This window comes from Nerophis lumbriciformis, linkage group LG39, assembly GCF_033978685.3.
Source record: "Nerophis lumbriciformis linkage group LG39, RoL_Nlum_v2.1, whole genome shotgun sequence".
Classification (NCBI taxonomy): domain Eukaryota; kingdom Metazoa; phylum Chordata; class Actinopteri; order Syngnathiformes; family Syngnathidae; genus Nerophis; species Nerophis lumbriciformis.
The window spans coordinates 7,800,247-7,820,071 of record NC_084586.2 but is presented as its reverse complement, the minus strand read 5'-3'; the positions used below and the strand labels follow the sequence as shown (position 1 = coordinate 7,820,071).

Genomic DNA, 19,825 nt, shown 5'->3' with positions numbered 1-19,825 from the left:
AATTAAAATTACTATATTAGGTCCCTGGCAGAGGGGTTAGTGCCTCACAATACGAAGGTCCTGAGTAGTCTTGGGTTCAATCCCGGGCTCGGGATCTTTCTGTGTGGAGTTTGCATGTTCTCCCCGTGACTGCGTGGGTTCCCTCCGGGTACTCCGGCTTCCTTCCACCTCCAAAGACATGCACCTGGGGATAAGTTGATTGGCAACACTAAATTGGCCCTAGTGTGTGGATGTGAGTGTGAATGTTGTCTGTCTATCTGTGTTGGCCCTGCGACGAGGTGGCGACTTGTCCAGGGTGTACCCCGCCTTCCGCCCGATTGTAGCTGAGATAGGCTCCAGCGCCCCCCGCCACCCCAAAGGGAATAAGCGGTAGAAAATGGATGGATGGATGGATATTAGGTCCCATTTTTTTAATCTTTATATGCTGCCTCTTGTGGACGTCGTTAGGAGACACTGCATCAGTTCCCATGGTTACGCTGATGATACACAGTTGTACATTGCCTGTCTCCTGATGATACAGGATCAATAGATACCTTTTCACCTGCATTTTAAACATCAAGTCATGGATGGCAGTGAATTTTCTACAGCTCAACCAGAACAAAACAGAGGTTTTAGTTTAGGCTCAAACCTTTACCAAAATTATAATATTTTAAACCAGCAGTCTATAAAAAATCTGGGTGTGATTTTTGACTCCAAGCTGACTTATAGCCCGTATATTAAAACAATTTCAAAAATAGTTTTGATCATAGCCAGAGTGCGCCCGTTTCTCTCTCAGGCCAATGCGGAGGTGCTAATGCATGTTTTTATTTCCTGTCGTTTCAAATATTGTAATGCCTTCCTCCCTGGCCTTCCCAAAAATAATAGGGCGGGAGCACATTACACCAGTTTTAAAGTCGCCGCATTGACTCCCCACCCGCTTGAGGGTGGATTTGAAAGTTATATTTGTTTTTAAATGTCTTAATGGCTTTGCGCCTTCTTATCTATCTGACTTGCTTCTACGATATCAACCCCTCGCGGATCCTGAGGTCCTCTGACATCGTCTTTTATCTTTACCAAATACCAGAAGAAAGACCTACTGTGAGGTGTCATTTAGCCACTAAAGACACACCTTTTTAATCATGCTTTTTACTGATCATCTTTTGTTTTTTTTTTAATTGTATTTAATGCTGTTTTCTATCCTAATTATTAATATTACTATTATTACTCTCTCAATGTTATGTTTTTATCAACCTGTTATGGTAATACTTATATCAGGAGTGTCAAACTCATTTTAGCTCAGGGGCGACATGGAGGAAAATATATTCCCACCGGACTAATAAAATCATGGCATAATCATTAAAAAAACAAAGACAACTTAAATTGTTTTTTTGTTGTTTTACTTTGGCCAAAAATACAACAAGCACATTCTAAAAATGTACATATTACAACTAATCCTCTTGGCAAAACACCTCAAGTTAGTTAAACATTTTGAAGAACAAAAACAGTGCAGTTGCAAAAACAAGAACACAAAGAACTTAGACTTTGTCTCAGTATATTTACCAAGCCCTTGACTTTAAGCACTTCCTGTTCAGCATTCTCCTGTTGGCAGTTCAGCATTAAAGACGTTTTTGGAAGAGCAATCAAGTGTTTCCTCAAACCGCCCCATTGGTGAAATCCACAACTGCCACAACACACTCATTTATCACCATTCAAATATTACAATTAATCAACTAATTTTCCAAAAAAATGACACCATAACAGCCGAATTAGAAGGTACAATAGCTACAAACTCAACCAATGTCAACATGCTGGATTTAAGCATAAAATAAAACAGAACAAACAACAAATGTAGAAACACACATTTTACAATGGAGTTCAGAGTACGTATCGTGCCGTCAACAAATTGCGAGCGCTGAACGGAATTTCTAATCACTTCAAAGATAGTCATGTTAACTTAAGTCATTGCATCTTGCCGTGTGGTCATTTTATCTGTTGAGTGGATAATTTACAATAGAAGAAAGTATTGTGCGTGTAAATAACGTTTAATTTTATTACATCATATCTTGAACAACTGTTTGCAGTTTGCCAAACTGGAAGATCAAAAAACAATTGAACATTAAACGGAGTTTGCACATTAAAAAAAACTGCACATTACCCTTTAAATGGAACTAATTTGGCATAACTTGTAGCAAAAATTAGATTTTGGTCGAGTTCGAAAGGTTGGTGACGTCACTTCAGGAAACTAAACTGCTCAGTGTTCCAATTTTCAAAGCAAAATATAAATAACAAAAACATTGGCTAGCTTTTGTTAACATTAGTGGGTCAACAAAATACTTGTGTTTTACAGTTGTTTTTGACGATTACAAAGTTTATATAAACATTTTTCACTGGCCCGTATAAAATAATTGCTGTTTATGGCTCTCAGTTGAAGAGGAGTGACGAACAATTTATTATGATAGAATATACATTTAATGATAGCTAACAATAACTATCCAAGTCACTGTCATTGGCTAACAACATCAACAGATAATACGTATGTAATTACGTCATTGAAGCCATAAGAGGGTGGGTTGTATTGGGTAAAATACATTAAAAGGTTAGTGCCCTCTAGGCATCTGTATGAATGATGCAAACAGACCCTTTGATATCTCAAAAACATTTTAACATCTATTTTGGCTTAATTTGTAAAAAAAAACAAAAAACAAACAAAAAAAAAAACATCACTTTTGTGAATTTGAACATTTAATAACCCAAAAAAGGAAAACACCACAAATAACCATTTTAACGGCACAAACCAACACAAACGAATGAGATTATTAAAACAGTTTTGCGAGGCGTGGGGGGCCAACTTCACGCAGGTCTTATAATATTGAAAAATGTATTGAAAACTTTGTAAACAGGTTGTTAATGCGCTTGCTGTAAAAAATTTCCTATTTGAATACACAGACGCAACAAAAAAGATGGAGAGCCACAGGTAACCTGAGGTAACTTGCCCAAAGATAGGTGTGCCAAGCTTATGGTATTCAAAAAGACCTGGGGCTGTAATTGCTGCCAAATGTGCATCAACTAAGTATTGAGCAAAGACTGTGAATAATAATCTACATGTGATTTCCTAGCTTTTTATTTGTAATACATTTTCAAAAAGCTGTAAAAAGAAAAACAAATTCACATTGTCATTATGGGGTATTGTGTGTAGAATTTTGAGGATGTATTCTATTTTGGAATAACAAAATGAAGCGCTGTGATAAAAATGTATGAGGAAGATGGAAATGGGCTGAGTAATGATTACGTGAAAATGTATATGCACAGAAAAATTGCTAAATTGTATCACATGTGCTACAAAAACACAGAAAATTATAACAATGTTGATTAAAATGATGAAACATTTATCATCTTTTAAAAGTTTGGATACCCCTGAGCTAAGTGAGTTAATTTCTTTTTACATTCAGCACCTCATAAACCGTAACATATTTGTTAGTTGCCATAGAGCGGTTGTGTTTCTTTTACCTAACATTCTTGCACAACCTGTTGTGGGAGAGGTCTTTTGTTGTGATTTCAACCTCTACCTTTGTGACTTGTCCGATGAAGTGTGCAGACATGTCACCTCAAACACCACAATGCCTGTATCTCACCATCTCGTGCTGACACAATGGAACCATACTTTGGTTTGGGCTTCAAAAACATCACACTTAAAATAATAAAAGAAATAAATAAATGATAAATGGGTTATACTTGTATAGCGCTTTTCTACCTTCAAGGTACTCAAAGCGCTTTGACAGTATTTCCACATTCACCCATTCACACACACATTCATAATACTTATAATAATAATAATAATAATAATAATAACAACAATAACGATAGCAAAACCACAATACAATTTCAAAGAGGAGGGGAAGCCGGTAATATTTGCTCAAGGTTTTCCTTTAATTAGCATACAAATGTTGCTCAACATTACACATGAGTAATGTAGCAGTGATCTGAGGTGAGGTTCAAGGCAGTTGAGCAAAAAAAACAATCCTATGCTGTCATCAGTGTCAACACAGGCTGGGCATTCCAAAAGAAAAGAAGATCAAACGCTATCAAATACTTCTTAGTCACATTTACACAATTAAATAACATTTGGGGTCCTACCTTTTATTTGTATGTGAAGTTCATGCACATATCCTCTTCCAGCAGGTCACAGCAGGTCCATACTTGCCAACCTTGAGTCCTCCGAATTCGGGAGGTGGGGGGCATGGTCGGGGGTGGGGCGGGGCGTTGTTGGGGCGTGGGGCGTGGTTGGGGCGTGGTTAAGAGGGGAGGAGTATATTTACAGCTAGAATAGGTGAGGGTGAAATTGTATCCGCTTTCATCAAGGGCTTTTTGGTACGGGGGGGTTGCTTGGTCAAATTCGGCTTTGCTAGATGATAGCATCGATAGCCTTTAATTGATTCCGGTAGGTATTCTTTTAAAAGGCTATCGATGCTGTCATCTAGCAAAGCTGAATTTGACCAAGCAACCCCCCCGTACCAAAAAGCCCTTGATGAAAGCGGATACAATTTCACCCTCACCTATGAACCCACGCCAGGAAACCAGCCAAAAAAGAACAGAAAACGAAACGGCATCATCTGGTACAACCCCCCATACAGCAAAAACGTCTCAACGAACATTGGACACAAATTCCTCAACCTGATTGACAAACACTTTCCCAAAGACAACAACCTAAGAAAAGTATTCAACAAGAACAACATCAAATTGAGCTACAGCTGCATGAACAATATACGACAAATCATCTCAAACCACAACAAAACAATTGCAAATGAGCCGTCGACCCCCAGTCAGAACGACTCCAAAACCAACAAAGCATGTAACTGTCGAAAGAAACCTGATTGCCCCCTCAACGGGGGATGCTTACAAACATCAGTTGTCTACCAATCTAAGGTAATACGCAAGGACATTAACACATCCGACACATATGTAGGATTAACCGAGGGTGAATTCAAAACCAGATGGAACAACCACAAGGCTTCTTTCAGGAACAAAAACCTGCGAAATACCACAGAACTCAGCAAACACATTTGGGACCTCAAAGACAATAATGTTGAATATTCAATAACATGGCAAATTCTTGCATCCAGCACACCTTACAATAGTGGTAATAAAAGATGCAACCTATGCTTGAAAGAGAAACTGTTTATTATCTACCGTCCAGACCTGTCATCCCTCAACAAGCGCAGCGAAATTGTAACAACATGCCGCCATAGACGGAAACACCTCCTAGGTAACACATGAACCAATCACCACGCCCCTAGGCCAGCCTGTACCCACCCACTCTGTGCCCTATATAAACCATGGTATGCGAATGCTCCCATTAAAATCTCCTGACGATTGAGGGTACCCCCCTCATGAAACAGGCCTGTAGAGATGAAATAGTCTTGTGATTTTTTTCCCCCACACATACATATATATATATATATATATATATATATATATATATATATATATATATATGTATGTATGTATGTATGTATGTATGTATGTATGTATGAAATACTTGACTTTCAGTGAATTCTAGCTATATATATATATATTTATTTATTTTATTATATATATAAATAAAATAAATACTTTTTTGAATTTCAGTGTTCATTTATTTACACATATACACACACATAACACTCATCTACTCATTGTTGTACTTGAAAGTACAATGCAATAAAATTCCGGGGCAATGGCACCTATCAAATACACAGTAATGAAAACACAGTTGTTCTACTAACTGTACTGTGTGTTATGAAAGTAGAGTATGTGTGTGTGTGGCCCTTTAATAGGTGACAGCATGTGAGGTGAGTGACGTCAGTGAGTGTGTGGGCGAGAGAAGAGAGGGAGCGGTAGCGAGTGCGGGGAGGGACTAGTTGGTTTTGTGTTGGATTGGCTGTGTGCAAGTAATCAATAAAGCAAGATTTGCAACTAATCGCTGGACTCATCATTCACCCTAAAGTTGTCCGCTGTGGAGATCCACTGCCGGTAAGGGGAAAGGTGTTGCCCCGAGCATACATTGGCCCTGGAGAAGTGTCTCCCCTGCGCTCTTAGACTATGTCTCGTTCTTCTGCTTCGTTTCCTTGTGTGCGCACACTGGACTCAGGTCCGCACGGAGCTGGAGGGGGCGTGGCCTCCAGCTCCGGCTGAATTCCGGGAGATTTTCGGGAGAAAATTTCTTCCGGGAGGTTTGCGGGAGAGGCGCTGAATTTCGGGAGTCTCCCGGAAAATCCGGGAGGGTTGGCAAGTATGCAGCAGGTCGGACCTATTCTTCCATTTCCTTATTTCCTCTATTGCTTTAGTTCACTTCCTGTCTGGCTGCGCCACTCCTCTCCCTCACCTGTCCCTGATTGGCACACCTGTTCCGGGTTGTCAATCAGGCGCCTTTATATACCAACCCTGCCCTCCAGACAGGGCTGGATTATTGCGCTGATTGGTTCACCACCCATGGTGTTGCTATTTATTTTTACATTGATTTTCCTGTGCACTTCCCTGCTGCACTACCTACCTGTTTTGAGACCTAAAGTCACTCTTGCCTGCATGTCGCCTCCTGTCTCCGCATCTTTTGAGTCAGAACTACCGCAGCGATGCGAGTTTGTGACAATTGCTTTGTTTATAAAAGTGATTACCATCCGTTATGTCCGAAAGTCCAGTTTTGAGATGTTTTGGAGCTTATCCTTGTTGAACAATCCTCCATCTTGGTAGTCGTATTAAATATTTTTTACAGGGCTTTCAAAATTAATGAGTTAACTCGTGTGGTTACTGACAAAAAATTATCGCAGTAATCTTAACTAAACTTTGATCAATCATGAAATTTATCTTGACAGTACAAGCTATTTTACCCCAACCCAGGGGTGTCCAAACTTTGACTTGGGGGCCGCATTGGGCTAAAAAAAATTTGGTTGAGGGCCAAAAGCTGACTGCATGTAGATTAACTATATACAGTATATATAGCCTATACATATGTGTACATTCTATAAGTAAACTTTGTATCATAGGCACACCATTTAAGAACTGCAATATCATTCTCGAGTTTGTATTCCTTTATAATAATGTTCCACACTTTAAGGGTCCATTTCACCCATGGGTTATCAATGTTATTTATGTGGGTTTGTAAATTGCTATCCGCCAGGATTGCTTGTATGGGGATGGAGGGCATTTCTTCTTCAATAATTTTCCATTGAGCAATGTATGACGGGTTGCACCAGCATATCACTGCTCTCATCTGGGCTGCAAAATAGTAATATTGGAGGCAAGGTAAACCCCATCCTCCCTTTTGTTTGACCAATTGTAAAGTTTTGAGACAAACTCTTGGCCTTTTACTTTGCCATATATACCTTGATAGCATTTTGTCCCATTCATTGAATTGGTTTTGGTTAATCTCTATTGGCAGGGTTTGAAATAGGTACAGCAGTCTTGGCAGTACATTCATTTTAATGGAATCAATTCTAGAACTAAGGCTAAAAAAAGGAATTAAGTTCCATCTTGCTATGTCATCTTTTATTTTTTTATATATGGGTAGATAATTGTATTCAGATAATTTTGTTAGATCTTTTGGCAAATTAATGCCCAAGTATTTAAAGGACTCTGTTTGCCATATCAGAGGGTAACTACTTCTGATTTCCCCTGGTGGGTTATAATTATATGAGAGTAGGTGGGTTTTACCTATATTAATTTTATATCCTGATAGTTGACTATACAGTTCAAATTAATGCATTAATTTAGGGAGTGAGTATGTTGGGTGTCCGAGGTAAACCAAAATTTCATCCGCATAGCAGGCCAATTTATACTCTCTTCCTTTAATCATGATTCCCTTAATATCTTCATTTTCTCTGATAGACTGAGCTAATGGCTCCAGATATAATGCAAAGAGTAATGGTGACCATGCACATCCCTGTCTAGAGCCCCTTTCTAGGGTAAAACTGTTTGATAAGTATCCATTGACTTTAATCCTAGCAGTAGGATTGTTATATAGTGCCTGTATAGTTTAATGATTGTATCCTGAAAGCCGAATTTATATAAAACTCTGTAAAGAAAATTCCAATTGACCGAATCAAAGGCCTTTTCAGCATCCACACTTATAACAATTGCTTCGATGTTTTTTCTTTGTATATGATCCATAATATGTAGTGTCTTTATTATATTGTCTTGTGTTTGTCGTTGATGTATAAAACCTGTTTGATCATTATGTATCAATATAGGTTAGAAATCTTCTAATCGTTTGGCCATAATGGAAGTAAATAGTTTTTAATCTACATTGAGAACCGATATTGGCCTGTAAGATCCACATTCAATTCTATCCTTGCCTTCTTTTGGTATAGCTGAGATAATTGCCTCCCTCCAACTAAGTGGCGTTTGTGCCTTTTTTAAGACCCAATTCAATTTATGCAGTAAAACAGGTATTAATTATTTTTTAAATTCCTTATACCACTCAGCCGTGTAACCGTCTGATCCTGGCGATTTACTTAATTTAAGCCTACTAATTGCAACTTTTAATTCATTTTCAGTTATATCTGCAGATAATGTTTGGTTTGGTTTTTCATCTAAAATAGGTAAATCCAGAGAGTTCAGGAAGCTGTCTATTTGGGTTATGCTCCTACTAGAGACCTCGGAGTATAAAGTTTTATAAAAATGTTCGAAGGCTGCCTGAATTTCATTTGGTTTAGTTTTTATCTCTTTTGTTCTTGGATCCCTGATTTTATGAATTGTGTTTTCCGCTATCTTTTTTTTTAGTTTCCAGGCCAATATTTTCATAGGCTTAGAGCCACTTTCATAGTGTCTCTGTTTCAAAAACATTAGATTTTTTTTTATTTCTTGTGTGGCCAAACTGCTAATTTCATTCCTAGTATTTCTTATTTCCCTTAATGTATCCTGTCGCAAATCTAGTTTGTGTTTTCTTTCTAATTCTTTTAGTTTGTTTTTTAAGTAATTTGATTTTGTATTCTCATTTTTTTTCTTAAATGAAGATATTGCTATAATTTTCCCTCTTAAAACAGCCTTCAGGGTGTCCCATAACATGGGAGGCGAAACCTCTCCTGTGTCATTAAACTCCAAGAAGAGACTCATTTCAGATTTAATTTGTGTTTTAAAGGTTAGGTCATTCAGCAGACTTGAGTTTAGTTTCCATGTATTATTTTTTGCCCTTAGATTAAAGTCAATAGATAGGTATATAGGTGCATGGTCACTTAGATCTATCGTCCCAATTTCACAGGTACATATTTTATCTTTATCCTTTCCAAATGTTAAAAAATAATCTATTCTTGTATAAAGACAATGCGGAGCAGAGAAATAAGTATAATCCCTTCTGTCTGGGAAAAAAGTCTCGCCATATGTCAATTAAGCCTACTTCCTCAAATAGTGTGTTTACTTTCTTATAAAGGGGTTTAACGTTATGTATTTTTATACTAGATGAGTCCAATTTTACCGGGGTGGTGGTTCCTCTCTTTAAAAAGGGGAACCGGAGGGTGTGTTCTAACTATCGTGGGATCACACTCCTCAGCCTTCCCGGTAAGGTCTATTCAGGTGTACTGGAGAGGAGGCTACGCCGGATAGTCGAACCTCGGATTCAGGAGGAACAGTGTGGTTTTCGTCCTGGTCGTGGAACTGTGGACCAGCTCTATACTCTCGGCAGGGTCCTTGAGGGTGCATGGGAGTTTGCCCAACCAGTCTACATGTGCTTTGTGGACTTGGAGAAGGCATTCGACCCGTGACCGTGCTCAGAGAGTATGGGGTTTCGGACTGTCTGATTGTGGCGGTCCGCTCCCTGTATGATCAGTGTCAGAGCTTGGTTCGCATTGCCGGCAGTAAGTCGGACACGTTTCCGGTGAGGGTTGGACTCCGCCAAGGCTGCCCTTTGTCACCGATTCTGTTCATAACTTTTATGGACAGAATTTCTAGGCGCAGTCAAGGCGTTGAGGGGATCCGGTTTGGTGGCTGCAGGATTAGGTCTCTGCTTTTTGCAGATGATTTGGTCCTGATGGCTTCATCTGGCCAGGATCTTCAGCTCTCACTGGATCGGTTCGCAGCTGAGTGTGAAGCGACTGGGATGAGAATCAGCACCTCCAAGTCCGAGTCCATGGTTCTCGCCCGGAAAAGGGTGGAGTGCCATCTCCGGGTTGGGGAGGAGATCTTGCCCCAAGTGGAGGAGTTCAAGTACCTCGGAGTCTTGTTCACGAGTGAGGGAAGAGTGGATCGTGAGATCGACAGGCGGATCGGTGCGGCGTCTTCAGTAATGCGGACGCTGTATCGATCCGTTGTGGTGAAGAAGGAGCTGAGCCAGAAGGCAAAGCTCTCAATTTACCGGTCGATCTACGTTCCCATCCTCACCTATGGTCATGAGCTTTGGGTTATGACCGAAAGGACAAGATCACGGGTACAAGCGGCCGAAATGAGTTTCCTCCGCCGGGTGGCGGGGCTCTCCCTTAGAGATAGGGTGAGAAGCTCTGTCATCCGGGGGGAGCTTAAAGTAAAGCCGCTGCTCCTCCACATCGAGAGGAGCCAGATGAGGTGGTTCGGGCATCTGGTCAGGATGCCACCCGAGCGCCTCCCTAAGGAGGTGTTTAGGGCATGTCCGACCGGTAGGAGGCCACGAGGAAGACCCAGGAACACGTTGGGAAGACTATGTCTCCCGGCTGGCCTGGGAACGCCTCGGGATCCCCCGGGAGGAGCTGGACGAAGTGGCTGGGGAGAGGGAAGTCTGGGCTTCCCTGCTTAGGCTGCTGCCCCCGCGACCCGACCTCGGATAAGCGGAAGAAGATGGATGGATGGATGGATGGATGGAGTCCAATTTTGGCTGTCAATGTACATTTAAATCCCCACCACAAATCAAAAGACCTTCGGTTTTCGTTACCATAATATTGGTACATTTTTGGAAGAAATTAATATCACTCCCAGGGGGTGCATAGACATTCAATAAGGTGATTGGGTTCCCATCTATCTTTCCCTTTACTAAAATAAATCTACACTCCTTATTACCAAATTCCAGTCCTTTTTTAAAATGTAGCTTTTTTGAGATGAGGATTGCAACTCCTCTCCTATGTCCTAATTTATATGACGAAAAAAAACAAACGAGTGAAGCCCATTCTCTTTAGTTTTACATGCTCTTTGTCAGTCAAATGGGTCTCTTGCTATGTGTGCTACTATGTGGGCTTGTTCTGTCCTCACCTTCGATAATATTTTATTGCGTTTAATTGGGTTCAATAGCCCATTAACATTAAACAAAACACATTTTACTTTGTCACTAACCATATGTATTGACTTGTAAGTGTACCAAGTAACAAGTCTACTCTCATAACGAAAAAAAATTATTATACCCAATCATGGCATCCACCTGTTCCCAATTAGCCTGTTCACCTGTGGGATTTTCCAAATAAGTGTTTGATGAGCATTCCTAAACTTTCTCAGTCTTTTTTGTCACTTGTGCCAGCTTTTTTTAAATATGCTGCAGGCATCAAATACCAAATGAGCTAATATTTGCAAAAAATAACGTTTACCAGTTCGAATTTGTATTTGCAGTCTATTCAATTTAATGTAGGTTGAAAAGGATTTGCAAATCATTACATTCTGTTTTTATTTATGATTCACACAACGTGCCAACTTCACTGGTTTTGGGTTTCGTACATCAAATACATCCAAAAATTGTTATATTGGCGACATTGCTGACAAACAGGAAATCTTCGCTTGCAGACAAAATGAGAAAACAAATAGCCTCGTCTGTTTTTCTGTTTTCTACTCTGTATTCATTTAGTGCACCCCTGACAAACATTGGTAATACGCACTAATCAGTCAAAATAATAATCAAAAACCAGCAGTCATTTTCATTATATGTTTTTCTACAAACCCCGTTTCCATATGAGTTGGGAAATTGTGTTAGATGTAAATATAAACGGAATACAATGATTTGCAAATCCTTTTCAACCCATATTCAATTGAATGCACTACAAAGACAAGATATTTGATGTTCAAAATTTCTTTGTCACGTGTTGCTGGCATCAAATTCTAAAGTTAATGATTATTTGCAAAAACATTTTTTTTTATCAGTTTGAACGTCAAATATGTTGTCTTTGTAGCATATTCAACTGAATATGGGTTGAAAATGATTTGCAAATCATTGTATTCCGTTTATATTTACATCTAACACAATTTCCCAACTCATATGGAAACAGGGTTTGTAATATAAGTGATTTGGCCCACTTAAATGAATATAACAAATACAATCTTGCTGTGTGCTATAGTGTCTCGGTGGGGGTCCAGCTTTGGAAATAATTTATATCACTTTCAGAGATCATATTTAGTTTAATATATCTTTTTATTAGCATTTAACATTTAAGTCCCATCTCAAAACTCATTTGTATACTCTAGCCTTTGAATAGCCCCCCTTTTTTTAGACCAGTTGATCTGCCGTTTCTTTTCTTTTCTCCTCTGCTCCCCCCTATCCCTTGTGGAGGGGAAGACACACAGATCCGGTGGCCATGGATGGGGTGCTGGCTGTCCGGGGTCGGGACCCGGGGTGGACCGCTCGCCTGTATATTGGTTGGGAACATCTCTGCGCTGCTGACCCGTCTCCGCTCGGGATGGTTTCCTGCTGACCCCACTGTGGACTGGACTCTTACTGTTATGCTGGATCCACTATGGACTGGACTCTCACAATATTATGTTAGACCCACTCGACATCCATTGCATTCGGTCTCCCTAGAGGGGGGGGGGTTACCCACATATGCGGTCCTCTCCAAGGTTTCTCATAGTCATTCACATCGACGTCCCACTGGGGTGAGTTTTTCCTTGCCCTTATGTGGGCTATACCGAGGATGTCGTTGTGGCTTGTGCAGCCCTTTGAGACACTTGTGATTTAGGGCTATATAAATAAACATTGATTGATTGATTGATTGATTTCTGTAATCTAGTGATCAAAAGAGACATCAGAGACTCTTTACTGAACCAAAAGTTGCTTTATTACAAGCGAGTGTCATTATACAGGACTGCAGTTCCTGGAGGAGGTCAGGTAAAAAATTAAGCACTCCTAACTTGGAGAAGCCAAACCATCCGTTTTATATTCATCCTTTCTGTCTCTGGGCGTGTGCTAAATCAGGACAGCCCACCCTGACCATAAAAGTAGTAGTTTGTGTGTAAGTGTCTGGAAAGACAACAGATGAAGGTGGTATCATAGATGCTGTCATTGAGCTAAACATGTAGTCTCTTCTCACGGATCGACCTTTGCATACCAAGGTCCAATTTTATTGCCTTTTCTTCCGTGAGAACTAATCCAATTCACACACGAATGTCAGTACTAATGGGCCTTATGTTGTTTGTGCCCAAACTGAAATACCTACCATTTACAACTGGTGGTTTGCTTTCTCCCAGATGAATAAAATCATTCACCATGTTCAAAACATGATACGAGTTAATTAATTCACTTCACTAGTAACAGCATTCCATGATTAATATTCATACGACAAATGAACATTCTTAATAAATGACAGTAGAAAAAGCACTTCTGTTTGGGGAGTCATAGTGTAACGATCTGGAATTGAAACGTTGTGTGGTGTTGGCGTTATCCGACTTTTTGGGTAGCCGTAAATGCATCACTGGCGAAATGTGGAGTGCGTGCATTGGTGCAAATGAGAGAGAGAGAACGGCTGCTATCGATACAACAGATGACAAAGAGTTGGTTTAAGCCCGGTTTGTACGGCAGACAATGACAAGTGTTGCTATGTTTGTGTTGTGGTTACGGCCGACAAACAGTTTTACTCAATAATGTGATGGATGGAATTTTAAAGCGTCTCTAGACTAGAGACGTAATCATTTAAGTGTTGATGAACATTGTTTTCTCTGTTGTGGCCGCTTTCTGTCACCTGCTACTCACAGTTGCATTGCAAAATTATACATAAACATTTATCTGTTTATTTTGTTTATAGTTCAGATGGGATTTGATTTTTTTTCTTTTTTATGCTCCAAAGACATGCACCTGGGGATAAGTTGATTGGCAACACTAAATTGGCCCTAGTGTGTGGATGTGAGTGTGAATGTTGTCTGTCTATCTGTGTTGGCCCTGCGATGAGGTGGCGACTTGTCCAGGGTGTACCCTGCCTTCCGCCCGATTGTAGCTGAGATAGGCTCCAGCGCCCCCCGCGACCCCAAAGGGAATAAGCGGTAGAAAATGGATGGATGGATGGATGCTAAACCATTTCTTTTACCGTGCTCTGACCTCCTCAGCCCAAACTCATACGACAAACACGCACATAATCCGCACACCTTCTTAATATGACCAATAATGACACTCTACCTAGCCTTTTTTTTTTAGTTCTGTTCAAAACAAAATAGAAAGTAGAGTGTAGTTGTACAAATTACAAATACTTTGATAGTCTTTAGGGCAGTGGTTCTTAACCTGGGTTCGATCGAACCCTAGGGGTTCGGTGAGTCGGCCTCAGGGGTTCGGCGGAGGTCAAAACACACCCGACTCATCGTGTAAATAAAAACTTCTCCCTATCGGCGTATTACGGATACGGCAACAGCAGACTGGTTTGCAGGTGTGTAATTTGTTGTGAGTTTATGCACTGTGTTGGTTTTGTTGTTTGAACAAGGTGATGTTCATGCACGGTTCATTTTGTGCACCAGTAAAAAAACATGGTAACACTTTAGTATGGGGAACATATTCACCATTAATTAGTTGCTTATTAACATGCAAATTGGCAACATAATGACTCTTAACTAGTCATTATTAAGTACTTAGTAATGCCTTATTCGGCATGGCCTTATTATAACCCTAACCCTCTAACCCTGACCCTAACCAAATAACTCTAAATTAAGTCTTTATTACTTAGAATATGTTCCCCTAGTGTCCAAATAACTCTAAATTAAGTCTTTGTTACTTAGAATATGTTCCCCATACTAAAGTGTTACCAAAAACATATAACTTTGTCTTGAATTTGAAAAAAAAAACAATTGTATTTTTCACTAAAGAAGGGTTCGGTGAATGCGCATATGAAACTGGTGGGGTTCTATACCTCCAACAAGGTTAAGAACCACTGCTTTAGGGTCACAAAACAAGCTTTTTGCAACGTATTGAATGTAAACAAGAAGCAAAGTAGGCATGGTACATGCAGCTTGTTTCTTTTAATTGGCCCATGACATATTTAGAAAAATAATGTATTATCAATGACATACATTATTAGTAGGGCTGTCAAAGTTAACGTGATAATAGGGCTCTCAATGCATTGTGGGGGCTGGACAAAGTGTTTGTTTACATGGCTGTACTCAACCAGCGGCATTGTGAGAGAGAGCAACAAACTGGATTCAAATGGATCGTGCGAATGTAAAAACTCAAGGGACTGTACCGAAACAAACTGGATCCTGTTCCAAAGGCTCGCCGTCTTAAAAAATAAGTACCGGTACTATTGGTGGAACTGATCAATATGAGTGTGTTCAATAGACAAGATTTGAGCAAGCTGCCGACATGTCCTGTATCTCGATTGTCAACCCAGTCAGTTTTTATACAGCCCTAGTCTCTAAAAGCTCACAGACAAACCAACTTTGGGTTTGTGTAAAATTATATGTTGTCTTTCAGAGGTAAACTTGTCACTGTGTGGTGTCTTCTGGAAAAATCTGTTTCAAACTTAATTTATTTCAAGTGTGAAATACACTGTGCATTAATGTGGGAAATATATTTAAAGTTTAGGGGTATTTTTCCCAAATACTGTATGTTGTTTGTAACCCGCAGCTAGCTTAGCTTAGTTTAGCTAACGCTAACATCTTACTAAATGCGAAGTGTGCAACAGAACAAAACATGCTTTGATTCAAACTTACCAGTGTGAAAATGCCATAAACACCAACCTGTACCAGGTGACGGCGTTAAAAGTCATGTTTGATCGTCTCACGTCTCTTTATTAGCTTCATAACCCGACCTCCTTCGGCTTTGCTTTTACGCAAGAAATGAGGAAAAAAAACCTCGCCAAAACTCTTTTTTCCTGAAGCGATTGTTAATGATGCCCACGTTTGCGAGTTGTTTTGAACTTGAAAAAACAAAACCTAAGCACGGAGTCTTGTATTCAGCCATAAGCTACTCAGAGTCAAGCAAGACCCACAATGCAATGGCTTTCCACGCCACACTTTCAATCCCAATAGGGAGTAAACGGTCATTTCCCAATTTGTTGTGTCCCCACACCGTAAATGCGGGAAAACTCACCTGCGCCGCAGCAACGAACAGGGACAAACGCAGAGCAGAAACAGAAAAAGAAAAAAAGAGTAGCCTCCCAAAACTGTTTTTTTAAATAGTGAGACAGTATGTTTCCATTTTGTGTTGAGCTGTTTAAAAAAGCATGTTTATTGAACTAACATTTGCAGAACACAAAGTGTCCAGTGCCATGGTGATGGTATTAGAAACTTAATAATCACCTAGTGCAGAGTTTCTTAACCATAAGGCCAGGGTCCATTTTTGGGCCGTGATATGTTTCTCAGCAGTATGCGGTACTCAGTTGTAATACATTTTTCCACCACTTGAGGCAGTAATGACAAACAAACAGAAGAAGTCTGGCGCTAAAGTCAGAGAGAAGTTTCTTAAGTGCAAAAATTATGACTGAAGTGCTAAAGCTGTATTTTCATTTGCACTTTAATTGTATTAAGAATTTAGTTATGAAACGTGTTATTATTATTCATTACCAATTTAGTTGGAATGTATTCATTTCGGCACTGCGTAATTGTATTTTTCATCCGTTTTAAGAGTCCTGTATGTTTGATTAGTACTTATTTTTGTAATCAGCCTGACCTAAGCCTTGATAATAATTTAGGTAATTACCACATAGCTTCAAATCATTTGACAAGGTTGTAAACTGTAAGTAGGTTAGATATAATATAATAATATATGATTCAAATCAAGATTAGGATTACTCATTCAGTGGGTCCCAGGGTCCAAAAAGTTAAGAACCCCTGATCTAAGGCACTATTTTGAAAGATTAAAAAATGTATATCCCCGATTAATTACTACGGTAAATTTGATTAATCGCGATTAAATATATTTGACAGCCCTAATTATTAGACATTACACTAATTTGCTTTGTCAGCTATAACACAAAGCATATATTGACCTCCATTGGATTGCTTTCTGCATTGTTAAAGTACAAAATGTATCAAAGCTAACCCTAATCTTTGCTAAATTAATCTTATTTTTTGCCCCCCTTAGCCTCCTTATCCTTCAATATTTCTTTATAACGCCCCCATCGGACTGGTTTTATACTTCAGTAAAATTGGGCTCTTTTTAGGCTCAATAAATAACTTGAGTATTTGATCTCGTTAGACAGACACTAGACTGTATTCCTGTGAAATGCTCATATAACATTACAACAACACCCATCATGGCATGAAAGTCCACTCCCTGTTGCACTATAAAGTCTAAGAACATTAATATTTAGGAAAAAAGCAGCAGTAAATTGTGCAAAATATTAGTTAAGAAAGGCTCATCTCTTCAAACAAATAAGTGTACATTTCAGCTTTGTCTGTAATTTAAGTGATCGTCAGGGTGGTGCTTTATGACAACTTCCTGCTCCGGAAATCCACCGAAGCGAGTCAGGGTAGTTTTAAGTTGGAAATATTCCAAGAAGGATGTTTAAACTCCATCTTGTGACGCGAGGCCCACTTGGCGTAAATGGCTTTCTCCGTGATGAAGCGGTGTCCGCCGTGCTGCGTTCGCTCGTGCATTCTGTACATGCGGCATTCGTTCATCTTGCCCCGCTCGTAGTAATGGTAGGAGGCCGCGCTGTGATTGGTTCCACTGCCAAGGGGAGGGGAAGAAGGGCAGAAGGGCAAAGGTTACATGGGAAAGTAAACGCTAGTGCACAGTGTCAAATAAGGATCTGCCTCAAACTATTATTACACAATTGCCCATGTGTTTATATATATATATATATATATATATATATATATATATATACATACATACATATATATATATATACATATACATATATATATATATATATATACACATACATACATATATATATATATACATATACATATATACACATACATACATATACATACATATATATACATATATACACACACACACACACACACACACACACACACACACACACACACACACACACACACACACACACACACACACACACACACACACACACACACACACACACACACACACACACACACACACACACACACATACATATATATATATATATATATATATATATATATATATATATATATATATATATATATATATATAAACCAACAAAGGCTGTAACTGCCGCAAGAAACCTGATTGCCCTCTCAACGGGGGGTGCTTACAAACATCAGTTGTCTACCAATCTAAGGTAACACGCAAGGACATTAACACATCCGACACATATGTAGGATTAACCGAGGGAGAGTTTAAAACCAGATGGAACAATCACAAGGCTTCTTTCAGGAACCAAAACCTGCGGAATACCACAGAACTCAGCAAACACATTTGGAACCTCAAAGACAATAATGTTGAATATTCAATAACATGGCAACTTCTTGCATCCAGCACACCTTACAATAGTGGTAATAAAAGATGCAACCTATGCTTGAAAGAGAAACTGTTTATAATATACCGTCCAGACCTGTCATCCCTCAACAAGCGCAGCGAAATTGTATCAGCATGCCGCCACAGACGGAAACACCTCCTAGGTAACACATGAGCCAATCACCACGCCCCTAGGCCAGCCTGTACCCACCCACTCTGTGCCCTGTATAAACCATGGTATGTGAATGCTCCCATTAAAATCTCCTGATGATTGAGGGAACCCCCTCATGAAACAGGCCTGTAGAGATGAAATAGTCTTGTGATTTTTTTCCCACACATACACATACATATATATATATATATATATATATATATATATATATATATATATATATATATATATATATATATATATATAATTTATTTATTTATATATGTATATATATATACATACACACACACAATATATATATATATATATATATATACAAAACCAGTGAAGTTGGCAAGTTGTGTAAATCGCAAATAAAAACAGAATACAATGATTTGCAAATCCTTTTAAACCTATATTAAATTGAATAAACTGCAAAGAGAAGATACTTAACGTTCGAACTGGTAAACTGTTATTTTTTGCAAATATTAGCTCATTTGGAATTTGATGCCTGCAACATGTTTCAAAAAAGCTGGCACACTTGGCAAAAAAGACTGAGAAACTTGAGGAATGCTCATCAAAAACTTATTTGGAACATCCCAAAGGTGAACAGGCTACTTGGGAACAGGTGGGTGCCATGATTGGGTATGAAAGCAGCTTCCAGTCATTCACAAACAAGGATGGGGCGAGGGTCAACACTTTGTGAACAAATGCGTCAACAAATTGTCGAAAGGTTTAAGAACATTTCTCAACCAGCTATTGCAAAGAATGTAGGGATTTTATCGTCTACGGTCCGTAATACCATCAAGAGAATCTGGAAAAATCACTGCACACAAGCGGCAAGGCAGAAAAACATTGAAAGCCTGTGACCTTTGATCCCTCAGGCGGTACTGCATCAAAAAGCGACATCGGTGTGTAAAGGATATCACCACATGGGCTCAGGAACACTTCAGAAAACCACTGTCAGTAACTACAGTTTTTCACTACATCTGTACTGTCACTGGGCTCGAGCTCATCTAAAATGGACTGATGCAAAGTGGAAAAGTGTTCTGTGGTCTGACGAGTCCACATTTCAAATTGTTTTTGGAAACTGTGGACGTCGTGTCCTCCGGACCAAAAAGGAAAAGAACCATCCGGACTGTTATAGGCGCAAAGTTTAAAAGCCA

At 39.3% G+C, this 19,825-nt stretch overlaps 2 protein-coding genes across 3 annotated transcripts in view; both read right to left on the bottom strand.

Annotated features, from left to right (window-relative positions):
• The window catches only part of st6galnac6 (ST6 (alpha-N-acetyl-neuraminyl-2,3-beta-galactosyl-1,3)-N-acetylgalactosaminide alpha-2,6-sialyltransferase 6), a 39,153-nt gene extending 34,959 nt beyond the window's left edge, over window positions 1-4,194 (bottom strand). Inside the window, exon 1 of the mRNA XM_061931860.2 lies at window positions 4,114-4,194. The gene's annotated coding sequence lies outside the window, so the exon portion shown is untranslated. The remainder of the gene's footprint in view (window positions 1-4,113) is intronic.
• An 8,733-nt stretch (window positions 4,195-12,927) lies between these two features.
• Window positions 12,928-19,825, bottom strand: part of st6galnac4 (ST6 (alpha-N-acetyl-neuraminyl-2,3-beta-galactosyl-1,3)-N-acetylgalactosaminide alpha-2,6-sialyltransferase 4) — a 38,010-nt gene continuing 31,112 nt past the window's right edge. For both annotated transcript variants that reach the window (XM_061931862.2, XM_061931861.1), the window contains one exon: window positions 12,928-17,761. In XM_061931862.2, coding sequence (XP_061787846.1) covers window positions 17,557-17,761 — 205 coding nt within the window. In that variant the 3' untranslated portion in view covers window positions 12,928-17,556. The remainder of the gene's footprint in view (window positions 17,762-19,825) is intronic.